At 62.9% G+C, this 21,537-nt stretch overlaps 2 protein-coding genes across 8 annotated transcripts; one reads left to right on the top strand and one right to left on the bottom strand.

The window, feature by feature from the left end:
* The first annotated feature begins 8,313 nt into the window (after positions 1 to 8,313).
* On the top strand, positions 8,314 to 16,537 carry RUNDC3A (RUN domain containing 3A). 6 transcript variants are annotated; one of them, XM_051825734.3, is made up of 11 exons: positions 8,314 to 8,553; positions 11,621 to 11,736; positions 12,052 to 12,185; positions 12,326 to 12,411; positions 13,308 to 13,397; positions 13,486 to 13,566; positions 13,698 to 13,863; positions 13,988 to 14,145; positions 14,797 to 14,934; positions 15,022 to 15,128; positions 16,010 to 16,537. In XM_051825734.3, exons 1-11 carry the CDS (start codon positions 8,447 to 8,449, stop codon positions 16,150 to 16,152), a joined length of 1,326 nt encoding a protein of 441 aa, XP_051681694.1. In that variant the 5' UTR covers positions 8,314 to 8,446; the 3' UTR covers positions 16,153 to 16,537. The 6 variants fall into 6 exon arrangements, with proteins under 6 accessions (XP_051681694.1, XP_051681693.1, XP_051681692.1 ...); XM_051825733.3 differs by having other exon boundaries at positions 12,049 to 12,185; XM_051825732.3 differs by having other exon boundaries at positions 12,037 to 12,185.
* Positions 16,538 to 17,006: 469 nt separating this feature from the next.
* Positions 17,007 to 21,127, bottom strand: SLC25A39 (solute carrier family 25 member 39). Of its 2 annotated transcripts, none has more exons than XM_051825738.2 (12): positions 20,987 to 21,127; positions 19,487 to 19,586; positions 19,320 to 19,379; positions 19,191 to 19,235; positions 18,975 to 19,084; positions 18,725 to 18,792; positions 18,504 to 18,628; positions 18,199 to 18,372; positions 17,922 to 18,031; positions 17,710 to 17,791; positions 17,555 to 17,635; positions 17,007 to 17,482 (listed from the first exon to the last, which is right to left on the bottom strand). In XM_051825738.2, the coding sequence occupies exons 2-12, from the start codon at positions 19,569 to 19,571 to the stop codon at positions 17,367 to 17,369; spliced, it is 1,056 nt and encodes a 351-aa protein (XP_051681698.1). In that variant the 5' UTR covers positions 19,572 to 19,586; positions 20,987 to 21,127; the 3' UTR covers positions 17,007 to 17,366. The 2 variants fall into 2 exon arrangements, with proteins under 2 accessions (XP_051681698.1, XP_002719483.1); XM_002719437.6 differs by lacking the exon at positions 20,987 to 21,127 and adding an exon at positions 20,269 to 20,386.
* Between the last annotated feature and the right edge of the window lie 410 nt (positions 21,128 to 21,537).

Here is a 21,537-nt window from a genome sequence, read left to right as displayed (position 1 = left end):
CACCAAACTGACAGCCACACACAGCAGGGCTGTGCACTCCCGTGGCAGGGCCGCAGCAGCTCAGGGGCTGCCCCTTGCTGATGCTCCACAGGGAGTCGTGGCTTTGGGAAGAGCCAGGCTGGTGAGTGAAGTGGAGGTGCAATGGGAACTAGGTTCCAGTGTCCCCTTGAGTACCTTTTTTTTTTAATATTTATTTTATTTATTTGAAAGACAGAGTTACAGAGAGAAGTAGAGACAGAGAGAGAGGTCTTCCATCCACTGGTTCACTCCCCAGTTGGCTGCCACGGCCAGGTCATAGCAGAGAGCTGGATCGGAAGAGGAGCAGCTGGGACCAGAACCAGTGCCCATATGGGATGCCAGTGCTTCAGGCCAGGGCTATAACCTGCTGTGCCACAGTGCTGGCCCGTAAGTGCCCTTAATCACTGCCTCCCACTGTGGAGACTTGCTTCTGTCTTGCTGCCTTGGCCAGAGGAGGAGGTGGTTAAAGAATGGCGGGGCCGGTGCTGGGGTTAGCAGATAAAGCCGCTGCCTGTGGTGCCAGCATCCCATATGGGCACCAGTTAGATGCCCGGCTGCTCCACTTTAGATCCAGCTCTCTGCTATGGCCTGGGAAAGCAGTGGAAGATGGCCCAAGTCCTTGGGTGCCTGCACCTGTGTGGGAGACCCAGAAGAAGCTCCTGGCTCCTGGCTTTGGATCAGCGCAGCTCCGGCCATTGCGGCCAATTAGGGAGTGAACTAGTGGATGGAAGACCTCTCTCTCTCTCTCTCTCTGTCTCTGCCTCCCCTTCTCTCTCTGTGTAAGTAACTCTGACTTTCAAATAAATAAATAATCTGAGAGAGAGAGAGAGAGAGAGAGAGAGAGAGAGAGAGAGAGAGAGAATGGCTTTTATTTCAGGAGCCAATGCGGGGCTCTGCTAGCTGTTAGAATACTTTTCCTCTGTGTACAGGAGGCAGATGGAATGACCCCCAGGGGGGTCTGGCCCAGCCTCCTTTTCTCACCTGGCCTCTGAATGCCCCCCTCTCTAATGTGCCTCCGGTGACACCTTGATCCCCAACTGTGACCGTCAGCACAAGCTGTGTCCAAAAGCTTCGGGATACCCGAGTGTTCCCCACGACCCAGTGCCCGTTAAGTACCCAGGGGGAGGGGTGAGGTCATTCCTGAGACAGAGCCTCACTGTGGCATTGCCATCGCCTTCCTGCAGGGGATGGGCCTCCCTGCAGTCGGTGGGCTCCGCGTCTGGACACGTGGCAGTGCCAGCATCAGCCTTAGGCTCTCTCCTGGCTTGGTTTTGGCTGTAAAAGTAAGAAGAGCCCCATGGGCTGTGCACCAGCAGAGGGGCACCAGGTGTCAGGGCCACAGCAACAGAGCGCTGTGGACTGTTCCAGTCTCTTCACTCATTGCTGTGCTTGTCTACCTGGCCTCCGATGACCCCGTGCTGGACTCTGCTGGACTCCTGTGCTACCCACGGCCCACGGTACCCAGTTCCACAACAGCTCCTGCTGGCAGTGCCCGCTGGCCCGCACAGGGAAGCCATCTCGAAGCTGCAAAGGCCCTCCTTCCACAAGCGCATATTGTGGGACTTTCCTGGAGGGAGTATTCCTGGGCCCTCGCGAGGAACACAGTAGACGGCGGGTCTCTGGCCTTAGAGTAATTCAGGGATGGGTGATGAGCCAGGCAGTTATGCCTGTAACCCACATTGGAGGACCCGGGTTCCATTCCTGACGCTGGCTCCTGACCCCAGCTTCCTGCTGATGCAGACCCTGGGAGGCAGCAGTGACAGCTCAGGTGATTGCCACCCTGTGGGAGGCCTGGATCACATTCCTGAATCCCAGCTTCAGCCTTGGAGACATTTGGGGAGTGAACCAGCAGATGGGAGCACTTGCTCGCTCTTTCTGTCTCACTGCCTCCCAAACAAATACAACTAATTTGGAAATAGTTATTTCCTTCTTGCCTGCCACTTTGTGAGTGAGCCTTCGACTCCTCCCCGGTATTCTGACAAAGGAGTTCCCCTATCTCCACCTCCTTAGTTCTAACCCACGGCTCTTCCTACACTTCAAGGATCTGCCCTAGCAGTATATTCCAACTGGCTCGGATGACCTTGCCAAGCCTTGAAAACGCTGGGTCCTCGGTCATGGTCAGTCATGGTCAAGCATCCCGCATCATCAGCTCTCCCTTATTCCGGTCATATTCCAACCCTGGCTCCAGTCAACACACCCTAGAGCCATTCCCACACGTGCCCTCCCACTTTCTGCTGGTGTGTGTTCATGGCAGCTGCCTCCTGCAGCTCCTTTGGTGAGTGATCCCTTTCTTCCCACAGCTGGGACAGACCGTCCGCAATGAGGAGGCTTGGTGTAGAAGCCAGGTGGGGGGTGGGGCAAGGGCCAGGTGTTGCAGAAAGCAGGTGGGACTGGGAACCTTACCCAGGCATGGGGAGGCTGCCATCTTCCACCGAGGCGTGAGGTCCCCTCTGCTGGCCCAGAGGACTTGGGAAAAGCTGGGGGCTCCAGGGTGGCTGTTTCCACTCACAGACTCCAAGTTCTACTCCTTCCCTGTCAGGGCCTGAGCTGCTGCAGCTTTAAACATTGCAGTCAGACCACAGACTGATTTTCTGCCCAGCACGCCCGGCAGCGGCCCCTCTCCCACCTCCACTCATCCGGTCGGTGGATTACCCCATCTTCTCCTGGGGACCTGCTTCCTAGGACCACTTTGGGTACCGACTGGCTTGGTTTGGGTTTCCCCCCATAAGAAGCTCTGTAGTCAAGGATTCAAAGCTTGTGTTGATTTGAGAAGCGATGCTCGGAGCCAGGAGTCTGCGCAGAAAGGGCGGGAGGCTCACGATGGGTGCATTATCAAGCAGGGTAAGAATGTGGACAGCTGGAGCTTAATCCTACAGAGGAACTCAAGGGGCCCGCGTGAGCCACAGGTGCTTCCCACCGTCGGGATGAGGGAGCTGGGGATGGGATTATCCAACACCATCAGTTATTGCTATGGATGCGCAAACAAGAACCCTAACATTTAGCTCCCTGCCACTGGGTGGGGAATGCCCTCAGGTAAAGAGGTGAGGGTTCTGGTGGTTGGGTGTTCATCCAGTGCAGCCAAGAGCCTAGGGAGTTGGGGGGAGGGGGCGATGACAGCATCAACTGTGCCTGCAAGAGGCACAGTTATGGCTCCGCTGGACTGGGAGCTAAGACTCTCACCCGGGCTCAGGGCAAAGAAGGGGTCACCTTCTAGGGTGGCTGATCCCCAGTGCCAAGGGGAACCCAGGCTGCAGGGACACCATGAAGGCAGGGAGGATGACATGTGCAACCCGGGGGTTCTCTGCTGTGCCTCTTCCTACGTCCGTGCCCGGCAGTAAGTTAAAGGAAAATCACAGCAATCCAATTCAGATGACTCAAGAGTGAAAGCTTCTTCACTAAACCGTGTTCTTAAAAAACACCAATAAATTGAGGTGTCAGCCAAGAGCAAAGCCAAAATGAAAGGAGGAGGGAAAGTTACAAATACCAGTGTCTGGTTACAGAGTAAAGATGCGGAAGCTGTGAGTATTTTGTTTTTCCAGCTTGTTTTGTAATCCACACTCTCTCTAAATATTAATTAACTTCTTCTCCTTCCTCTTCTTTTTTATTTCATATAAGGCTTGTTGTTGGTAGCAAACTTTTTTAAAAAAAAATTTGTGTGTTTATTTATTTGAAAGGCAGGTGACAGAGAGAGAGAGAGAGAGATCTTCCATTTCTAGCTCATTCCCCAAATGGCTGCAATGGCCTGGATGGGCCGGCTGGAGCCAGGGGCCTGAAATTCCATCCAGATCTCCTACATGGGTGCAGGGTCCCCAGGTACTTGGGCCACCGTCCACGGTCCTCCCAGGTGCAGGAGCAGGGGTCTGGATAGGAAGCAGAGCAGCCAGGACTTGAACCAGCACGCTCACGTGGGATGCCGGCATGCCGAGCAACATTTTGACTCTCTGTGCACAACGCAGGCCCCATAGTGAGCTTTGCAACCGAGTCTGGGTCCGGAATACCCTGGAGGGAATGCGGCTGACCCAGCAGCAGCGTTGGCACCGTACAGAGAGGCAGTTACTGCTGAAACTTTGCATCTCGGCCCTGGGGGTGGGCGCCGACGTCCGTGGGAAGGACAGCTGCATCTTGTCGGACACTGGCATGAAGCTGCTCTGATTTAGATATGGAAACTGTGTCGGCGCTGAGTGGAGAAGGAGTAGACAGCACCAGCTGTGTGCTCATTGCCTACCCTGCAAATCCAGCCGTATTTTCTCTGCTGTCTGCTGTTGGATCAGGCTGGGATTCTGTTTCTCAGCCTCCATTACTGTCTTCCTGGTAGGTTCTGCGAATAAGAGACACAAAGGGAGATGCAAGGCAGGAGGTAGGGAGAAGGGACTGTGTGCCATTTCTTTTTTTTTTTTTTAAGAATTATTTTTTATTTATTTGAAAGACAGTTACAGAGAGAGGTAGAGTCTGAGAGAGGTCTTCCATTCCACTGGTTCACTCCCCAAATGACCACAACAGCCAGAGCTGTGCTGATCTGAAGCCAGGAGGCAGGAGTTTCTTCCAGGTCTCCCACATGGGTGCGGGGGCCCAAGGACTTGGGCCATCTTCTACTGTTTTCCCAGGCCACAGCAGAGAGCTGGATGGGAAGAAGAGCAGCCGGGACTCGAACCGGCGTTCATATGGGATGCCAGCGCTGTAGGCTGGGGCCCGCTCTTTCTTTCTTTCTTTCTTTCTTTCTTTCTTTCTTTCTTTCTTTCTTTCTTTCTTTCTTTCTTTCTTTCTTTCTTTTTTTTACAGGCTTGTAAAAAAAGTGTGGACAGTGAGAGAGAGAGACAGAGAGAAAGGTCTTCCTTTGCCGTTAGTTCACCCTCCAATGGCCGCTGCAGCCAGCGCGCTGCGGCCGGCGCACCACGCTGATCCGATGGCAGGAGCCAGGTGCTTCTCCTGGTCTCCCATGGGATGCAGGACCCAAGTACCTGGGCCATCCTCCACTGTACTCCCTGGCCACAGCAGAGAGCTGGCCTGGAAGAGGGGCAACCGGGACAGAATCCAGCGCCCCGACCAGGACTAGAACCCGGTGTGCCAGCGCCGTAAGGCGGAGGATTAGCCTAGTGAGCCGCGGCACCGGCCTCTTTCTTTCTTTCTTTGATAGACAGAGTTAGTGAGAGAGAGACAGAGAGAAAGGTCTTCCTTCCATTGGTTCACCCCTGAAATGGCCGCTATGGCCGGTGCCACACCCATCCAAAGCCAGGAGCCAGGAATCCCATGTGGGTACAGGGCCCAAGCCCCTGGGCAATCCTCCACTACCTTCCCAGGCCACAGCAGAGAGCTGGACTGGAAGAGGAGCAACCCGGACTAGAACCCGGTTCCCATATGGGATGCCGGTGCCGCAGGCGAAGGATTAACCAAGTGAGCCACGGCACCGGCTCCCCCATGTCTGCCATTTCTACCATCACCAGATGGCTCCAGTCTTCGACATCTTTCTCCATTCGGAGAACCAGCCTTGCAGATGGGGCTGCAAAGCAGTGGGCAGAGGCCTGCTGCTGGTTCCCCTTGGAGCCGCAGCCTGGATTCCGAGCTGCCTCTGGGCTCCTGGGTTGTGCAAACCCCACTTCTTCCCTCAGCCCTTGCTGCTTCCGGCAGTTACTGTTCTGTGTTGTCTCATGAGTCCAGCGACTCCTGTGTAACCAAGTTCCTGTATTAAATCCTCTCCATTTGAAACACATCGGGCGGTTTCTGTCTCCCCGACCAGATCCCATCTGCTACACACATTACCATAATGCCACAATGGAAGGTTTGTGGGACACACGCACTGGAGTGGCATACTCCTATGAGCAAAATGAACCCTCCAGACAGAAGCAAATCACACTTGAACTCATACAAGATCCCTCTGTTTCTATAAAGCTTACACATTGGCAACAGGAGAGTCTATTTTTATTGATACACACAAGTGATAAAAGTATGAAGAAAAGCAAGAAAACAATTATCCCAAAATTCAAGATATGAGAAAGCAAAGTTGGAGTTCTCACACTCCTGGGTTTCAGAATGCAGTACAAAGCTATGGTTATCAAAACAGTGTGGTGCTGGGGGAAGACAGACATACAGACCAATGGAACAGAGTAGAGACCTCAGAAATACACTCTTTCTCAAAAGTTAGGCAGAAAAGCACATCATGGACAAACTTTGTATGGATTTCAAAAATGTTCGCACCAAAAGAAACTTATCTTTTAACTCATTTTTTCCAAAATCAACGATTTTCAGTGAGAAATGTCACAGAGAAAGGACTGTGTTTTCTTTTTCTTTCTTTCTTTTTTTAAATTTTTTTGACAGGCAGAGTGGACAGTGAGAGAGAGAGAGACAGAGAGAAAGGGTCTTCCTTTTGCCGTTGGTTCACCCTCCAATGGCCACCGTGGCCGGTGCGCTGCGGCCGGCGCACCACACTGATCCAAAGGCAGGAGCCAGGTGCTTCTCCTGGTCTCCCATGCGGGTGCAGGACCCAAGCACTTGGGCCATCCTTCTACTGCACTCCCGGGCCACAGCAGAGAGCTGGCCTGGAAGAGGGGCAACCGGGACAGAATCCGGTGCCCCAACCGGGACTAGAACCCGGTGTGCTGGCGCCGCAGGCGGAGGATTAGCCTAGTGAGCCACGGCGCCGGCCTAGAACTGCGTTTTTAACAAGTGGTGCTGGGGACACTGGACGTCCTCCTGCGGAAGAATGACGCTGGGGGCCCTGACCACTCCCTCACTGCTGTGCCGCCTCCGTCCCAGCCCTGTCCTGGCCGTGCTGTGCCCCCTGGGCCAGGCCACCTTCCACAAGAACTCTGGCAGGAGGATGGCAGGAGCGCCTTAGGCAAGAGGGAACTGACGGCCTTAACCCAGAGGCGCTCACCGTTGGCCCCGAGCTGCAGGGTGCTGAGTTTGCCAGGCTGATGGGGGATGGGCGCAGCCAGGACCCAGAGGTGAGCTTCCTGGAGAACATCGCCCTCCCGGAGGCCATGGCGCTGGGCTGCAACGCCGCCCACCAGCTGCAGACACCTCCCTGGGTACCTGTCTGAGGCAAATGCAGTGGTGGGTAGTGGTAAAATAAACGTATGGTTTTTGGTAAATAAAAAAATGAGTTTGGACCCTTATCTGATAATATATCCAGAAATTAACTCAAAATGGACCAAAGACTTTATGGAGAGTTTATAATTGCATGCATCACAAGACAAATGCAAGAGAGTAAAAAGGTAACCCACAGGAGAGAATATTGATAAAGCACACGTCTGGTAGGGGATTGATAGCTAGTCGATATAGAGAACTAAAACTCAACACCAACGAAAAGCAAGCAACCCAGTTGAAACATGGGCAGTGGCACGGGTTGAACAGAGGAACGGAGCAGGTGGGAGCAGGGACCTGGGGGGCCAGCTTAGGCCTTCCTCTCCCCTCTAGTAAAAGCTGCAACCTGTTTTGCAGGACCCGCCCGGCTTCCAGAGAAGGTTGATGGCATCATCCAGCAATGCTGGCAACCAAGGGGTTAATTGTTGAACCAGCTGGCCCTTGAGGTGGTGAGGGGTTTGGGTGCCACCCTCTCCAGTCGCCTAGGTGCCACCGCGACTGTGGGCGCCAGGAACCTTCGCAGAGCCAGCCCTTAGCTACCAGTCTTCCCCCAGTCTCCGCCCCGGGTGGTTCCCGGCGCTGGGCTGCTACGGCTTCGTTTGCATTCCCATCCTCCAGCCCCGAGGGAAGTTGGCTGCGCCCGGCCCTGAAGACAAGTCCAGCCTGGCCACAGACAGGCCTGGAGATGCGCAGTCCCTCGGTCGGCTCCTTGGCCTCCGGGCTCAGCAAACGCCATCCGGCCGCGCTGAGGACGTCCGGGCAGCCGGTGGGGGCGGGGTCGGGATGCAGGACCTCCACTCCCCAGGTCCCCCGGGGCAGGGGGAGGGGACGAGAGATAGCCATCAGCATCCGTCACAGGTCAGAAGCAGGAAGTAGGTGTCGCAGCCCAGAGAGCGAGCGGAGGACCCCCGGAGGTGGAAGACAGGTCCCCTGTTCCACCCTCGAATCTCCGCATCTCCCGGGGACCCCCTCGGCCCTCCCCGGGGCCCCAGACCTCCCCCTCCCCTCAACCCCTGCACCCTCTGCGGATTGGTCCCCGGCCTGCTGGGGGGCGGGGCCCGAGGGCCCTGACGTCACCGGCCGAGGGGGGCGGGCTGCTGGGGGAGGGGGGGTGACGGGACCGGCTCAGCACCTCGGAGAGCTCCCTCCCCGGCCTTGTTTTGCTTCGGAATCGCCGCCGTGGGAGGGAGCGAGGGGGCCGGGCACCTGGCGCAGAGGCAGAGGGATGGCCGCGGAGGGGTCGATGGGCTCCGGCGGGCTGAGCGCCCAGCCGTGATCCGGCAGGGGGGCCGGGCCCCCGGGAGGGGTGGAGGGCAGAGGGCGGCGGCAGCAGTGGCCGCACATCTGGATGGAAGCGAGCTTTGTCCAGACCACCATGGCTCTGGGGCTGTCCTCCAAGAAAGCGTCTTCCCGGAACGTGGTCGTGGAGCGCAGGAACCTGATCACCGTGTGCAGGTGGGCGCCGCCGGTCGGGGCAGAGGCTGGGCGGGCTGCGGAGCCCGGGCGGAGCGCGGCTGCCGCGGACGGGAGGGGACGAAGGGTTAGGAGGAGCGCACGCACCGCCTCCCCAGGGCCCGGAACCGAGAGGCATGGAAGCCGGTCCTTACTCTTCCCAGCCAGGCCAGGCCTTTGCCCGGCCTAGGGCCTGGAGGTGAGGGGGCTTAATTGGCACTGCAGCTTCCTGTGAACACCAGGAAGTGACATTGCGCGAGGGGGAGGAGTGGGGACGGCTGGCTCCCGGGCTGGGAGCGGGGGCGGACGGGCCGAGGGGCACCCACGGGGGAAGCAGCGCCCTCCGACGCACCCTCATGGCCACCCCCTGTCTGACCTCTCTCCACTGCCACGCGCAAATCCTGGAGGAGACGGCGCCTCCCCTACAACGGCAGCCATTGGCGGGGTCACACTGGGCTTGTGGGCAAAGCCCCCAGGCCCATCCAGTGAAGGGTGAGGGGCACTCCCGGGCTGTGAGGAGAACCCGGGCCTTGGGTCCCCAAGCCTGGTTCAGGCAGAGGAGACTGGGAGGGCAGGGCCGCTGGCCGTGGAGGGTGGGGCTGCCGCAGGATTGGGGAAGATTTGACTGCTTTCTTGGGCCCCGAGAAGGGAGCCTTCAGCCGTGCAGTGACTCACGGTCCTGTCCTGCCAAGGCTGGGAACGGCCAGCGTCTCAGCCCCTCTTCCTACAGTGCACCCATGCTCGTACGCCCCTCTCCCTCTGGGAGCCCCATGCCAGCTGCCTTATCCACCTGCACCCTCTGCCCCCGCTGCTGCCAGCTGGTGCCCTCCCAGAGCAGGGTGCTTGGTGCCCACCTGATGCCAGCACTCCTGGCTCCCACAGCTCCTTCCAGGTTCCTGGGCACACACCCAAGGGTACTGCGTCTGTCTCACACCATCGTACCCCAGTGCCAGGCACAGTGCTGTGTGCATCAGCCCTCTGGGAAAATGCCCGGATGTGATGGGAGGAAGGAGGGCAGCCCAAGTGTAGCCATGGCCTCTGCCCTCATCCTCACAGACCTGGCAGTGTGGAGCCAGACAGTCCTCAGTTCAAGCTCTTTCCTGTTGGCTGTGCAGTCTTGGCGAGGTCTCCTACCCTCTCTGGGCCTTGGGCACCTCATCATCCCCATCGCACCTGCGAGAGCCGCCCCAGGGCGCAGGAGTGGCATGCCTCGGAGGAGCCCTCCCGCACACAGCACCAGCCCTGTCCTGGTGACGCCCTTCCTGCCCCTGTCTCTGCTCTTGACCTCCTAGGTGCCAGGATGGCTGAACCTCTTGCAGGTGTGGGGGAAGGAGGGCTCTGGAGGACCGGAGGGGGCTAGAGCTGGGGGATATCCAGACCCTGACAAAGGCTCAGATGCCCCTCAGGCCTCTGCTGCATGCCTGCCGTCACATGGTTCGCCTCCAGCTCCCAGAACAGTTCCCGTTAGCAGGCCGCAGGCTCCCCTGGGCCCTGGCCTCCTCGTCTCCATGGTAACCCGCAGCAGCCACTGCACCTCCTACCAGGGCGCACACCATGGGGCTCCAGGGCCGTGACCAGCTCCGCAGCAGCCCTCAGGAGTCCAGCAGATGGCTGCCGTGCCAAATCCAGCCCCGGGCCCCCATGGAGGGCTGACCCAGATGACCAAGTGGAAGGAGATGCATCACGAGGCCCAGAAAACGCCCTGCGCACAGGCTGCCTTCCCGTGATGGCCCAGCTCCCTGCCCACCGGCAGAAGGCAGTGGGATCTGAACCAGCGTTAGTGAGGCAGATCCCAGCACCCTGCGTGCACCCAAGGACACAATTTGAATGCAGCAGGCTCCCTCTCCCCAATGCAGCCCTGACCCAGACCTGCCTCTGACCTCAGGCCGGTCCAACTCTAAGCCCACAGCGGGTGGGCTCGGGCTCAGCTATGCCATGGCCTGAGAGCCTTGGAAGCCGGTACTCCAGGGCTGTCACCTTGCAGAGTGCAGTACGGAGGGCAGAGGAGAGCAGGGTGATTGGTGACAGGCATCCGGAGGCCATAAGACATAGCGGCAAGAGCGTAGGCTTGCAAGTCAGATACACCCTGAGAGCTCTGTGGCTCTGGACACAGCAGTTGACCTCTTAGGGCCCCTCAGTTTCCTTATCTGTCAAATGGGGTTAGACAGACCCTGCCTCCCAGGGCCGTATTGCATGCATGGCACATTCCAAGGGGAGAGAAAAAGGACAGTTTCACACAGCTCCCGTATCCTTGGACATCCTGCCCCGCCCCTGCTCTGCCACCCGCGACAGGGCAATGGGGATGGCAGGTGAAGACTGCAGGGGTGGGAACAGCAGAGGGAGCCTCAGGTTTTTCACAAGGTTGGGAGAGGGACAGGGCACGCGTGGTTCCAGCGCCTTGGCCACACCGGCATCCCATGGCTCTCCCCCTCCCTGAGGAGCTGGGTGTCTGGGCCCCCAAGCCCCTTCCAGGGACTTCCTGCCAGTGTTCCCTCCCACCCAGTGGGTGTGTCAGGCCCACACCCCTGCCTCCCCCTGCCCAGCTCTGCACTGCCTGGTTCTGGGCAGCTGGTGTGTGGGCGGCTGAGCCAGGAAAGGAAAGGGGGGAGGGGGCAGCCGGGTGCTGAGAGCCCACCTGGCCACCTGTGCGTGCCCACGCGCCATGTGCACTGTGCCAACTCACATGCTGGGGCACAGGTGACCCCGTTGCTCCGGCAACTTTAGGAGACAGCTCAGGGCAGGGTGCAAGCTGGCTTCTAATTCCTAGTTGGCCCCAGCTCTCAACACGGACGGTGCCACAGGGAGGGGTGGTCAAAGAGGCTCTGGGCCGGGCCCGTGGGCCCTGGTGCCTCATCTCTCTACCTGCTGTCTCATCCCCTCTCATTCCTTGTTCCTGTCACTTCTCCCGTCACCCACCTTGTCAGTCAGCTTCCCACCTGTCACTGTCTGAGTCTACATGGCGCCTCTGCGGTCACTGTGGGGTCTCTCTGCCCGGCCCCGCCCCCTCCCTCCACCACTAGCGCCCCGCCTTCTCGCCTGACAGCCCACCGCTCCCTGTCCCTGGACGCAGGTTCTCGGTGAAAACACTGCTGGAGAAGTACACGGCGGAGCCCATCGATGACTCCTCGGAGGAGTTCGTGAATTTCGCGGCCATTTTGGAGCAGATCCTCAGCCACCGCTTCAAAGGTGAGTCCTGGCTCCTCCCCACGCCCCCAGCCTTGAGCCTCGGGCCTCCCCGCACTGCGGGACGCCGTGGATCTCTGGGCCCCATCACTGCGCCTGGCTCCTGGGGCAGCCGGGACGGTCTCCTCCCCGAGCCCCACCAGTGTGGGTGTTGCTCTAGCTGGTGTGTCCTTTGCATACAGGCGTTTGGGGAGGCACTGTGTGTGTGCTTGGATGCTCCTATTCATGTCTGTGGGTGCCCCGTTACATGGGCCCTCTGCAGACTCCCTGGTCTTGCTGAGCCTGCTCCCTGCCCTGGCTCAGCCTGTGCCCCAGCAGGTCCAGTGAGCTGGTTCAGCTCGGATGGGCAGCGGGGCTTCTGGGACTACATCCGGCTGGCCTGCAGCAAAGTGCCCAACAACTGTGTGAGCAGCATCGAGAACATGGAGAACATCAGCACTGCGCGAGCCAAGGTGGGGCCCGCGGGGCGCGGGGGGCAGCCGCTGCCTGCACCTGGTGCTCACTTCCGGCCCCGGGCATGGCGTGGGGGAAGAGCCAGGCTGGACGCACGCCTGCCTTCGGGGCGGCGAGCAAAGGCGAGCGTGCTTTGCAGGGCCGTGCATGGATCCGGGTGGCGCTGATGGAGAAGCGCATGTCGGAGTACATCACCACGGCTCTGCGGGACACCCGGACCACCAGGTCAGACCGCTCACGCAGCTCGGGCCACGGGTCCCAGGGTGCGCTGGCCGCCCCGCCAGTCCTCAGGTCCCTGCAGCAAGTTCCTTCAGGCCCTGGACTACGAGTCCCAGCACACACTGCCAGTCTCCTTCTTGCCCACCGTCCACCGGGCAGCCCCACCTGCTGTCCCAGAACACACTTCTAGCACCATTGCCCGCGCTTCCGCGTCAGGTCCCAGTGCTTGGACCCACCCTCACTGTCCAGCACCGTTCCCAGCATGCACTGCTCCCCCACTGGACACACCTGCGGACGCCCTCAGTCACGCACCATTTTACTTGTCGGCCTTGAGCCATGGGCTGCAGTACCCAGCCCCAGGACTCCTTCCGGTGGCAGGAGTGCACACCTGCTACCCGCAGACAAGGTCCCAACAGGCTTCAGTTCTGGACTCAGGTTGGACGGGAGGCTGGGTGCCTGGGCAGAGTGTGCCAGTGTGGGGAGCTTCGTGTGAAGCTGTCTGGGTGCAGTGGGGGACAGGCACCACCCCCTCCCAAGTGGCCACGTCCAGCTGGACACTCACCGCATTCTATTCCTGGTCTCCACAGTTCAGAGTGCCCCTCAACCTAGGTTTCAGTACCTGCTGCATGAAGGTACTTTTGTTCAGATGCAAAACATTCTTGAAACGCATGTGCAGTTCTTCATAATTCACGTTGCCCACCAGCTTTTGGAAGACCCCAAGCACTTGTTCCCCGACTTGAAGGATCTGGGTGACCATGGACCTGGGGGGCCGGGGGAGCCCAGTGGGAGAGTCAGGGTCCACACCTCCTCTTTCCTCTAAGCAGAGGTGTAGTAAGTCCCAGGAGCCCCGGTGTGTGGGGGGAGGGGACGGCGGCTGCACCCCGGCCTCCCTCTCTCCGCAGGCGGTTCTATGACTCCGGCGCCATCATGCTGCGGGAGGAGGCCACCGTCCTCACCGGGATGCTGATCGGGCTGGGCGCCATCGACTTCAGGTGGGGCCTGTGGCCCGGAGGAGGCGGCTGGTTCCCCCACACCCCTAGCCTTCACACCTGCCCCCAACCCGTGGCTCCTCTGCCCCAGTTTCTGTCTAAAGGGTGAAGTCCTGGATGGGAAGACCCCCGTGGTCATCGACTACACGCCCTACCTGAAGTTCACCCAGAGGTGAGCAGCCCTGTGCAGACTGTGGGGGCGGCCGGGGGGACCGGGCCCGTCCTTGTGCCGCTGCCCGGAGCGGGCGGGGGTGGGCCGCGCGCGCCGCGGGGCCGGCCACGGCCGCTGCTCCCTGCCGCCAGCTACGACTATCTGACGGACGAGGAGGAGCGGCACAGCGCCGAGAGTAGCACGAGCGAGGACAACTCGCCCGAGCACCCGTACCTGCCGCTCGTCACCGACGAGGACAGCTGGTACAGCAAGTGGCACAAGATGGAGCAGAAATTCCGCATCGTTTACGCGCAGAAGGTGCGCGCGGCGCGGCGGGGCACGCGCGGGGATGGGCAGGGGTGGGGACAGGGCTCCCAGCGGCCGGCCGGGCCGCAGCTGGGCCCCCTCCTCCCGCCGCGCGCGCTGAGCCGGCGCCCCGCAGGGCTACCTGGAGGAGCTGGTGCGCTTGCGCGAGTCGCAGCTGAAAGACCTGGAGGCGGAGAACCGGCGGCTGCAGCTGCAGCTGGAGGAAGCGGCGGCGCAGAACCAGCGCGAGAAGCGGGAGCTGGAAGGCGTGATCCTGGAGCTGCAGGAGCAGCTGTGAGCGCTTCCACTGCCCCGGGGGACCCAGCGTCGCCGGCCCTGACCCCGCCACGGCTCCCCGAGAACCCATCCTCGCTCGCCCCGATCCCGCCACCCCACTGACCCCAGCTGCGATCTTCTAACATTGTCCTCGCCCCAAGATCCCGCGGCTTCCAACAGCCGGCGCCCCGCCTGTTACCCCGCCGCGTCTGGCGCTGCCGGGACCCCGCATTGCGCACACTCAGCACCCTCCCACGTGACCGCAGTTCCCACTGCTCCGAGTGCTTCTGCCCACCACCACCCGCGGGGACCCCGCCACCTCACCTCCACAGACCCCCCAGCACCTCTTCCCTGTTCACGCCTTGGCCTTCCAGAATGCCCCCCCAAGACTCTGCATTGCCCTTCAGGAACCCCCTCCTCACCCTCGCTGACTCCTTCAGCGCCCCGTTATCCCCTGCAGCTCCTAACGGGAGTGCAGGAACCCCCGCCACCCTCTTCTCCGAGTACCACTTCCATGGCTTCTTGGGATCCGCCTCACTCACCCCAACGTCGCGCCCCCTCCTTTGCTGCTCGGGTCTCACTCCTGGCTCTCCCTCCCCGCGCCCGCTGACTTCCTTCCCCAACTGCGCTCCGTCTCCCAGCCAGGCCTGACCCCCTTCCCCCTCCCAGGACAGGTCTGATCCCTGGTGACCACGCCCCCCTGGCTCAGGGTTCCAAGGAGCTCACCACGCCCCTGGTCAACCAGTGGCCCTCGCTGGGGACGCTCAACGGGGCGGAGGGCGCCAGCAACTCCAAGCTCTACCGGAGGTAAGCCGCAGCCAGGCTTGGGCCCAGAGTGCGGGTCTCAGGGGCTGCAGCCCTCTGCCCACACCCTAGCTCCCCACTCTGCCCCAGACACAGCTTCATGAGCACGGAGCCGCTGTCCGCGGAAGCCAGTCTGAGCTCGGACTCCCAGCGCCTGGGAGAGGGCAAGCGGGATGAGGAGCCCTGGGGCCCCATCGGTGAGCTCCCCTCCTCTCCTCCCCTGCACCCAGCACCCCTCCAGGAAGGGCGGAGGCGAGGCCTTGGGGCTGTCAGCCAGGCCCTGGCCACTCTCCCTCCTCTCTGCAACTTCCTGCGAGCCCCGCCCAGCAACCAGAGCTTGGCTTGGCTGTTGGGCAGCAAGACCCCAGGGCCAACGCCGGCTGTGCCTCGCCTGGCTCTGCGGCTGGGCCAGTCCCAGCAGGACAGCCTCCAGGGGTGCCCGAGCTCGGGGATTCTTGCGCTTCTCATGCACTCTATAACTGCTTGCCTGACCGTTCTTTCCCCCTTTTTCTTTGGCTGCCAGGAAGCTCAGAGCCTAATTAGTGGCTCCCTTCGAGCGAATGCCCAGGACTTCAACGCATGCATTGTGTGTTGACCTCACCCCTGGCTTCAGCTTGGTTTTCCCATCCTAGTTCCCCTTGTGCCTGGATCTCCTGCCTTTTTCTTTTTTTTTCTGACCACTCTGTATCGGACACCCACGGGCCTTCCTTGAGACAAGGCAGGCTACGGACTCGTAACCCCAGCAACACTGCGTGTGGCTGTCTGTCTGTCCGCCCCGCCAGACTGTGAGCTCCGCGAGGGCAGGGACCGTGTCTCTCTCGTCCGTTCTCTGTACCCCCAGCGCTCGGAACAGAGCAAGCGCTTGCTGCGTGGTTAATAAATGAGCAGAGGATGAACCTCAGGGGGAGACAGACACAGTAGCGTGCCCAGCACTGCGCACGGCACGGGCAGGTGATGCCAACTGCTCCGGCAGAGACCGGGCCCCCGGGGTGACCTGCAGGCTGCCTCCACGCATGCCCCTCCCAGCTTCCATGCTCGCAGGCTGCCCGGCCCCGCCTCACCCGCCCTCTCTCCCCAGGGAAGGACCCCACGCCCTCCATGCTGGGCCTCTGCGGCTCCCTGGCTTCCATCCCCAGCTGCAAGTCCCTGGCGAGCTTCAAATCCAACGAGTGCCTGGTGAGCGACAGTCCCGAGGGCAGCCCGGCACTGAGCCCCAGCTGAGGAGCAGCGTGGGCGGTGCCAGCCCACGGACACCTGTCACCTGTCCTCGAGCCCCCCTCCCAGAGAACGCTGCCACCCAGCTGGGGGCCTCTTGCCTGTTCTAGCTCCCTGTGCAGGAAGGCGGGGCTGCAAAGGGATGCTGGCTGGGCCTGGGGGGCCTCCAGGAGCCCCTAGGGAGGCCGCTCCGCTACTCTGGCGACCCCGTGCCTGGCTGGCCCCCTGCCGGACTCTCCCTGTCTCATCACCCAGAAACGGAGGAGCTGGTGGCCCCACCTCAGCACCCCACCTCCCCCGTGCCCCGCCTGCCCCTTGGAGTTACTTCTTCCTCAGCCCCGCTGAGTTGGGGCTCTGGAGGGAACCAGGCAAATAAAAAGCAGAGGACCGAGGGTGGCCTCATCTGTGGGGTGCTGGGCAGGGCGCTGACTGGAGGTCTGCAGAGGGCAACAGAGCTAGAGCAGGCCCTGCGGCCAAGGCCGGGCGCCCTCCGGAAGCAGGGAGGAGTAGCTTCTGCAGGAAGCATCCCAAGGCCGAGGTCTGCGGGGAGAGGGGGCCAGGCAAGCGGCCCCGACCCTCCCCTGCCAGGAACCCACTTCCCTGTGTGAGCCCCAGCTGCAGGCCTTGCCCGCCAGAGGCTCCCGCTCTGCTGCTACTCCGGGTGCCCCCGCAGATCTCCCCAGCACCAGGGCTGCTCCCTCCACACGCAGTCCCGGCGCTGGGCGGGGAGCCCTGTTCACAGGTGCAGCCCCGGGCAGCCAGAGCCAGCCCCAGTTCCCTCCCAGGCCTCCCCTCGGATTCACTCACAGGCGCCCACTCTGTCCGCCACCCCCGGGGCCCCCAAAGTCACAGGCACTGGGTGGAAGTTCATTATCTTTAGACTTCAGAAACTCACAGGGCAGGGGGTCTGAGCCAAGCCAGGGTTTCTTGGCTCCTGGAGGCGGCCCAGCTAACACACACAAAGGGAAATGCGGGGTGGGGGTGGGGATGGGGGCGGGAGGCAGATTTGGTCTTGAACTTGGGGGGTAGGCAAGTGAGATCCTCGGGACAGGAGCAGCTGTGACTGAGAAGACCTGGAGGCCGGGGCGGGGAGCCCACCTGGGGCTGGGGCGGGGAGGGAGGGGAGCAGGGCCCTGCCCCGGGTGCTGCGGGAAAGGCACTTGGCTCAGCCCTTCCTGCCCCCACCACGCGGGGTGGAGACGCCGGGATCCTCGCCCCTCTCAGGGGCACAGAGGCCGGTCTCGGTTGAGCCTCTGGAAGAAGCTTTTGCCAAACTCATAAGTGCTGATCATGATGGCACAGGAGGGAGCAGCCTTGATGATCCTGGGCAGGAAGCCTGCAGGGCAGGGTCAGAAGTCAGGGGTCAGGGGTCAGGGGCCAGGGCCCGCGCCAGGAGTGCTGCACTCACCTGCGAAGAGGCCCCTGGTGCCTGACTCAGCCCGGATCCTCCGTAGCAGCAGCCACGTGGAGGCGGTGTGCGGGGGTGACACTGCGAACACCGGGCCGCTCAGCAGGAACCCCTCGGGCCCCGCACGACCCCAGCCCGGGACACCCGCCCCTCACCTCGCACGGCCTCCATGGCTCCCAGAGCCACCTGGCGCTGAGTCTTCACCACGTCGAAGGGCAGGGTCAGGGTGGCAGCCACCTGCGGGGTGGGCAGAGCTCATCCCCTCGCCCAGGAGCCCCGGCCCCTGCACCCCACGCAGCTGTGGGGGTTGGGAGGGACGAGGGCAGCACAGGACGGGCCAGGGATGGCAAGGCTGCCGGGGACTCACCATCCCCGAGATGCCGCCAGCCACGAAGCTGATGCCCACGGGCGTCTGGTCCTTCGGTCTCCGCCCGTTCAACCAGCTCTTCATCAGCTCATAGTTGAACCAGTACAGGGCTGGGAGAGGGGGCCTCATCAGTGGTGGAAGGGCCCGGCTGCGGCAGCAGGCCCTCGCCTGCTCCTGGGGCCGGCAGACTGCAGGCTGGGCCCCTGCACAGCAGGGAGCCTAGGGCTTGGGGCAGCTGGTGGCCCAGGGGGACTCGACTCCCTCACCCTGCCCCTACCTGAGAAGGGCACGTCTCGAAGGGCCGTGGGGCCCCAGCCCAGCCACAGCGAGCGCCAGCCGCCCTGGGCCACTGCAGCCCGGACACAGGTGCCCAGCTCCCGGTACGACACGTGCCGAGCCTGCAGCTTCGTCCGCACCAGCTCCAGGGGGCTGACCACGGTCACGGTGCCCACTGCGGGGGAGGGAGTGGTGCATCAGCTGCCCTGCCCACACAGAGCCCAGAACATTCCCCCACCCCCGGGCTGGTAGGGGCTTGGGCGCAGGTGGGGGCAGAGGGACACCAAGGCCCTGGGCTGTGCTCACGGCGGGCCAGTGCGCCAGCCACCATGGGCGCGTAGAGGTCAGAGGTCAGGGCTCGAGCACACAGGAAAGCCTTGAGTTGGTCGTAGGCAGTGAAGTAGACGGCGGTAGCTGGCACGGTCATCACCCTGGGTGTGGACGTGACTTAGGACCCCAAGGCTCCCACACCTCTCGAGCGCCCCGCCCCGCCCCCACCAGCGAGCAGCAGGGGCCCGGTCACTCACAGGGTGGCAGGGAGGCCGCTCCACAGCGTGCTGGTGCCCTCGTGCCTCACAATCTTCACAAAGGCGTCCTGGCCAAGTGGGTGCAGCCGCGGGGTGGGGGAGAGGGTGGACGTGAACCAGACCCCCGCCCACCAGGCTTCCGCAGGGGCCACAGCGCAGCCAAGGTCCAGGCAGACTCCTCCGGGAAACCACCCCGACCTGAACCGCTCCCCTCTACCACCCCCCCTCGGTGGGCACAGCTGCCCCTCACCATGGTGCCAGTGAAGCGGGTGGGGTCCTGAAACCAGGTGGCACAGCGGGCACCGTTCGGGCACAAGTACAGGGGCTCCAGGACACCACTGCAGTACAGCAGGCACTTCCCTGTGGGTGGGGGAGGGGCGCTGGGCTACGGGGGTAGGCGCTGGTTCGGGGGCCCCTGGCGACGGTAGGACATTCCCCCCCCAAGCCCCCCAGGTCGGGCACTCACAGTTGGCATAGGAGAGGCTCCAGAGCCTGGAGGGGTGTGTCAGCCCTGAAACACAGGCAGCCCGTCCGATCAGGAGAGCCCGGCCCGCTCCGGGTCCCCGCCCCCCCAGGCTCGGGGCACAGCGCTCACCACTGGCCCCCGACGGGCGCTGGGACTGCAGGCGGACCTTCACCACGTCCAGGGGCGTCACTGGCGGAGGGGCAGAGCCGAAGGCCCCAGTCAGGACCCCGCCCCGCCCCGGCCCCGCCCCCAGGCGCCTCCAACCTGGGGCGCGCCCCCACCTCCCCCGGTCTTACTGAAGAGGGAGGTGACCACAGCCCCAGCGCCCGAGGCCACCATCTGCTGGAGGGGGCTGATGCCCCCGCGGTCCTGCTCCGCCATCTTGCAGCTCCAGTCCTGAGAAAGACACTCCAGTCAGTGGGCACCGACTCCCACGTCGGGGGGCAGGAGGCAAAGGCACTTGACCCCTGCTGGCCCCGCTTCAAGCTCTTCAGCGCCCCTCCGAAGCGGCCCCCGTCAGCCCCATCTTTGCCAGCAGGGAAACCAAGGCTGGGGAGGCGAGGTGAGGTCACTCCGGTCTGGACGAGGCTGGGTGGTCCTTCGCTGGCGGATGGCAAGAGCCGCCACTGCCATTCCCTGCTCAGCGCCACACGTGCTCACGGTGCAGCTCTCAGGTGCCCGCGCCCAGTCTCAAAGGTCAAATCCCCTGAGCCCCCGGCGCCGGGGCCGGCACACGCGACCGCAGGCTGGGGTGCCCGGGCTCCCCCGCGGCCTGCTCCCGGCGCCGGACGGGCCGGGCGCTGGGCTTTGAACACTCTTCCTGCCTTCTCCACATATACGGGCTGGGGGCCTAGACGAGGGGGCTTGGGGAGACAGGGTCTCCCCTCGCTTCTCGCCGACATTCCGTGCCCAGGGTCTGCGAACAGGGAAGCCCCGTAAAGCCGACTTGGTCGCACGGTGGCCCGCAGCTCCGGGCTCCCGGCTCCGGCTCCCTGGGACGCCCCCCCCCACAGAGATCGCACTGCCTCCCGTCTCCGCCCCCCAGTCTCCCGCCCCGGCCCGCTCCCGGCCTGCCCACCTAGCTCTAAGCCGGTGCTCGTGCGGCACGGCGCCCAGGGCCCGGCGGGCCCATAGCCGCTCCGCGGCCGGTGCGAGGTCCCGCGCCCTCGCCTCGCACCAAGGCCGACCAGGAAAGCGGCGGACCGGCCCCGCCCCCGGGCTGCGCGGCGAGGCCCCGCCCCCCGCGGGCCGACCGGCTGCTAGCCCGGAGTGCCTCGGCCCCGCCCACTTGCGTCTCAGGCCGCGGCCCCGCCCCCGTCCCGCGTGCGCTGCGGGAGGCTTTCGCGCCGCGTTCGCGCTCCCGCGCCGGGCCCGGCCTGGCCGCTCCGCCGCCCCACAGCGGCGCGTCCCCTCACTCCCACGCCCCCGGCACCCGGCGGGCGCTGCACGGGCTCGCGGACTGCGTGGCTGGCAGGCGCCTGAGCGAGGCTGAGGGGCCCGGGAGCCTTGGGCCGCAGCGTCGCCCGGGGAGCCCGCCACGCTCACGGTGTTGTTTCATGAGTGGCTTTTTCTGGGAGCCGCCACCGGCTCGTGCTCACGTGGGGAGCCGGCCGCTCGGGCTGGGGCTCCGCCCGGGTGCCCCGCGTTGTCCCCCGCTGGCGGGGGCTGGGGCGGCGCCCCCGGGACGGGGCCAGGTCGTGCGGGGCCGGACGCGGGGGCCTTAACCGCTGCTCCCCGTCCCTCGAGCGTCTGAGCTTTCTGCGCAGGTTGTTACGAGCCAGGCTGCCCCGCTGTACCGGAGCTGAGGCGCGGGCTCAGGGGCGACCCCGCGCCGAGGGCCGGCGCTGGCGCCTCTTCCCCGGCTCCTCGGGGTCTCGCTTCCCCCCGGCCGAGACTCCCCGCCTGCCTCGCCTTTAAAACTTTCGCCCCAATGTGATTATTTGTCCTAATACAAGAAAACAAGCGCGCGTGAGCCTGCACCTTTAAGAAGGGTGGGCGGGGACTTCGACGTCACTCTCTTCCCCGCCCCTCGGGTTCCAACTGGTTGCGACCGGCGCCGGAGCCGCCCAGCCAGCCGGTTGCTGCCGGGTTAGCACGTGGATGGCAAGGGGCCAACCGTTCTCATTCCCTGAGAAAGCCTTGTAGCTCTGCGAGGCTGGGACGCCCCAGCTTGGGGGCGGGGGAGGAGGCCGAAGGTCAAAAAGGCTGGAGGCCGGGGGTGCTTTACACTCCCTTCACCCCCCCCCCCAGAGTTCACTAGCAATACAAAGTCGTTTTACAAACGGTCCGTTCAAGCGAGGACGCAGCCCCCTTTAAGGCCCTTTGCAACCTCAAAAGTTAGGGTTTA

The sequence above is a fragment of the Oryctolagus cuniculus genome, chromosome 17 (genome assembly GCF_051225735.1).
Source record: "Oryctolagus cuniculus isolate XC-2025 breed Fujian yellow rabbit chromosome 17, ASM5122573v1, whole genome shotgun sequence".
NCBI classification, from domain to species: domain Eukaryota; kingdom Metazoa; phylum Chordata; class Mammalia; order Lagomorpha; family Leporidae; genus Oryctolagus; species Oryctolagus cuniculus.
The sequence above is the reverse complement of the archived record's forward strand: the minus strand, read 5'-3'. Positions and strand labels throughout refer to the sequence as shown.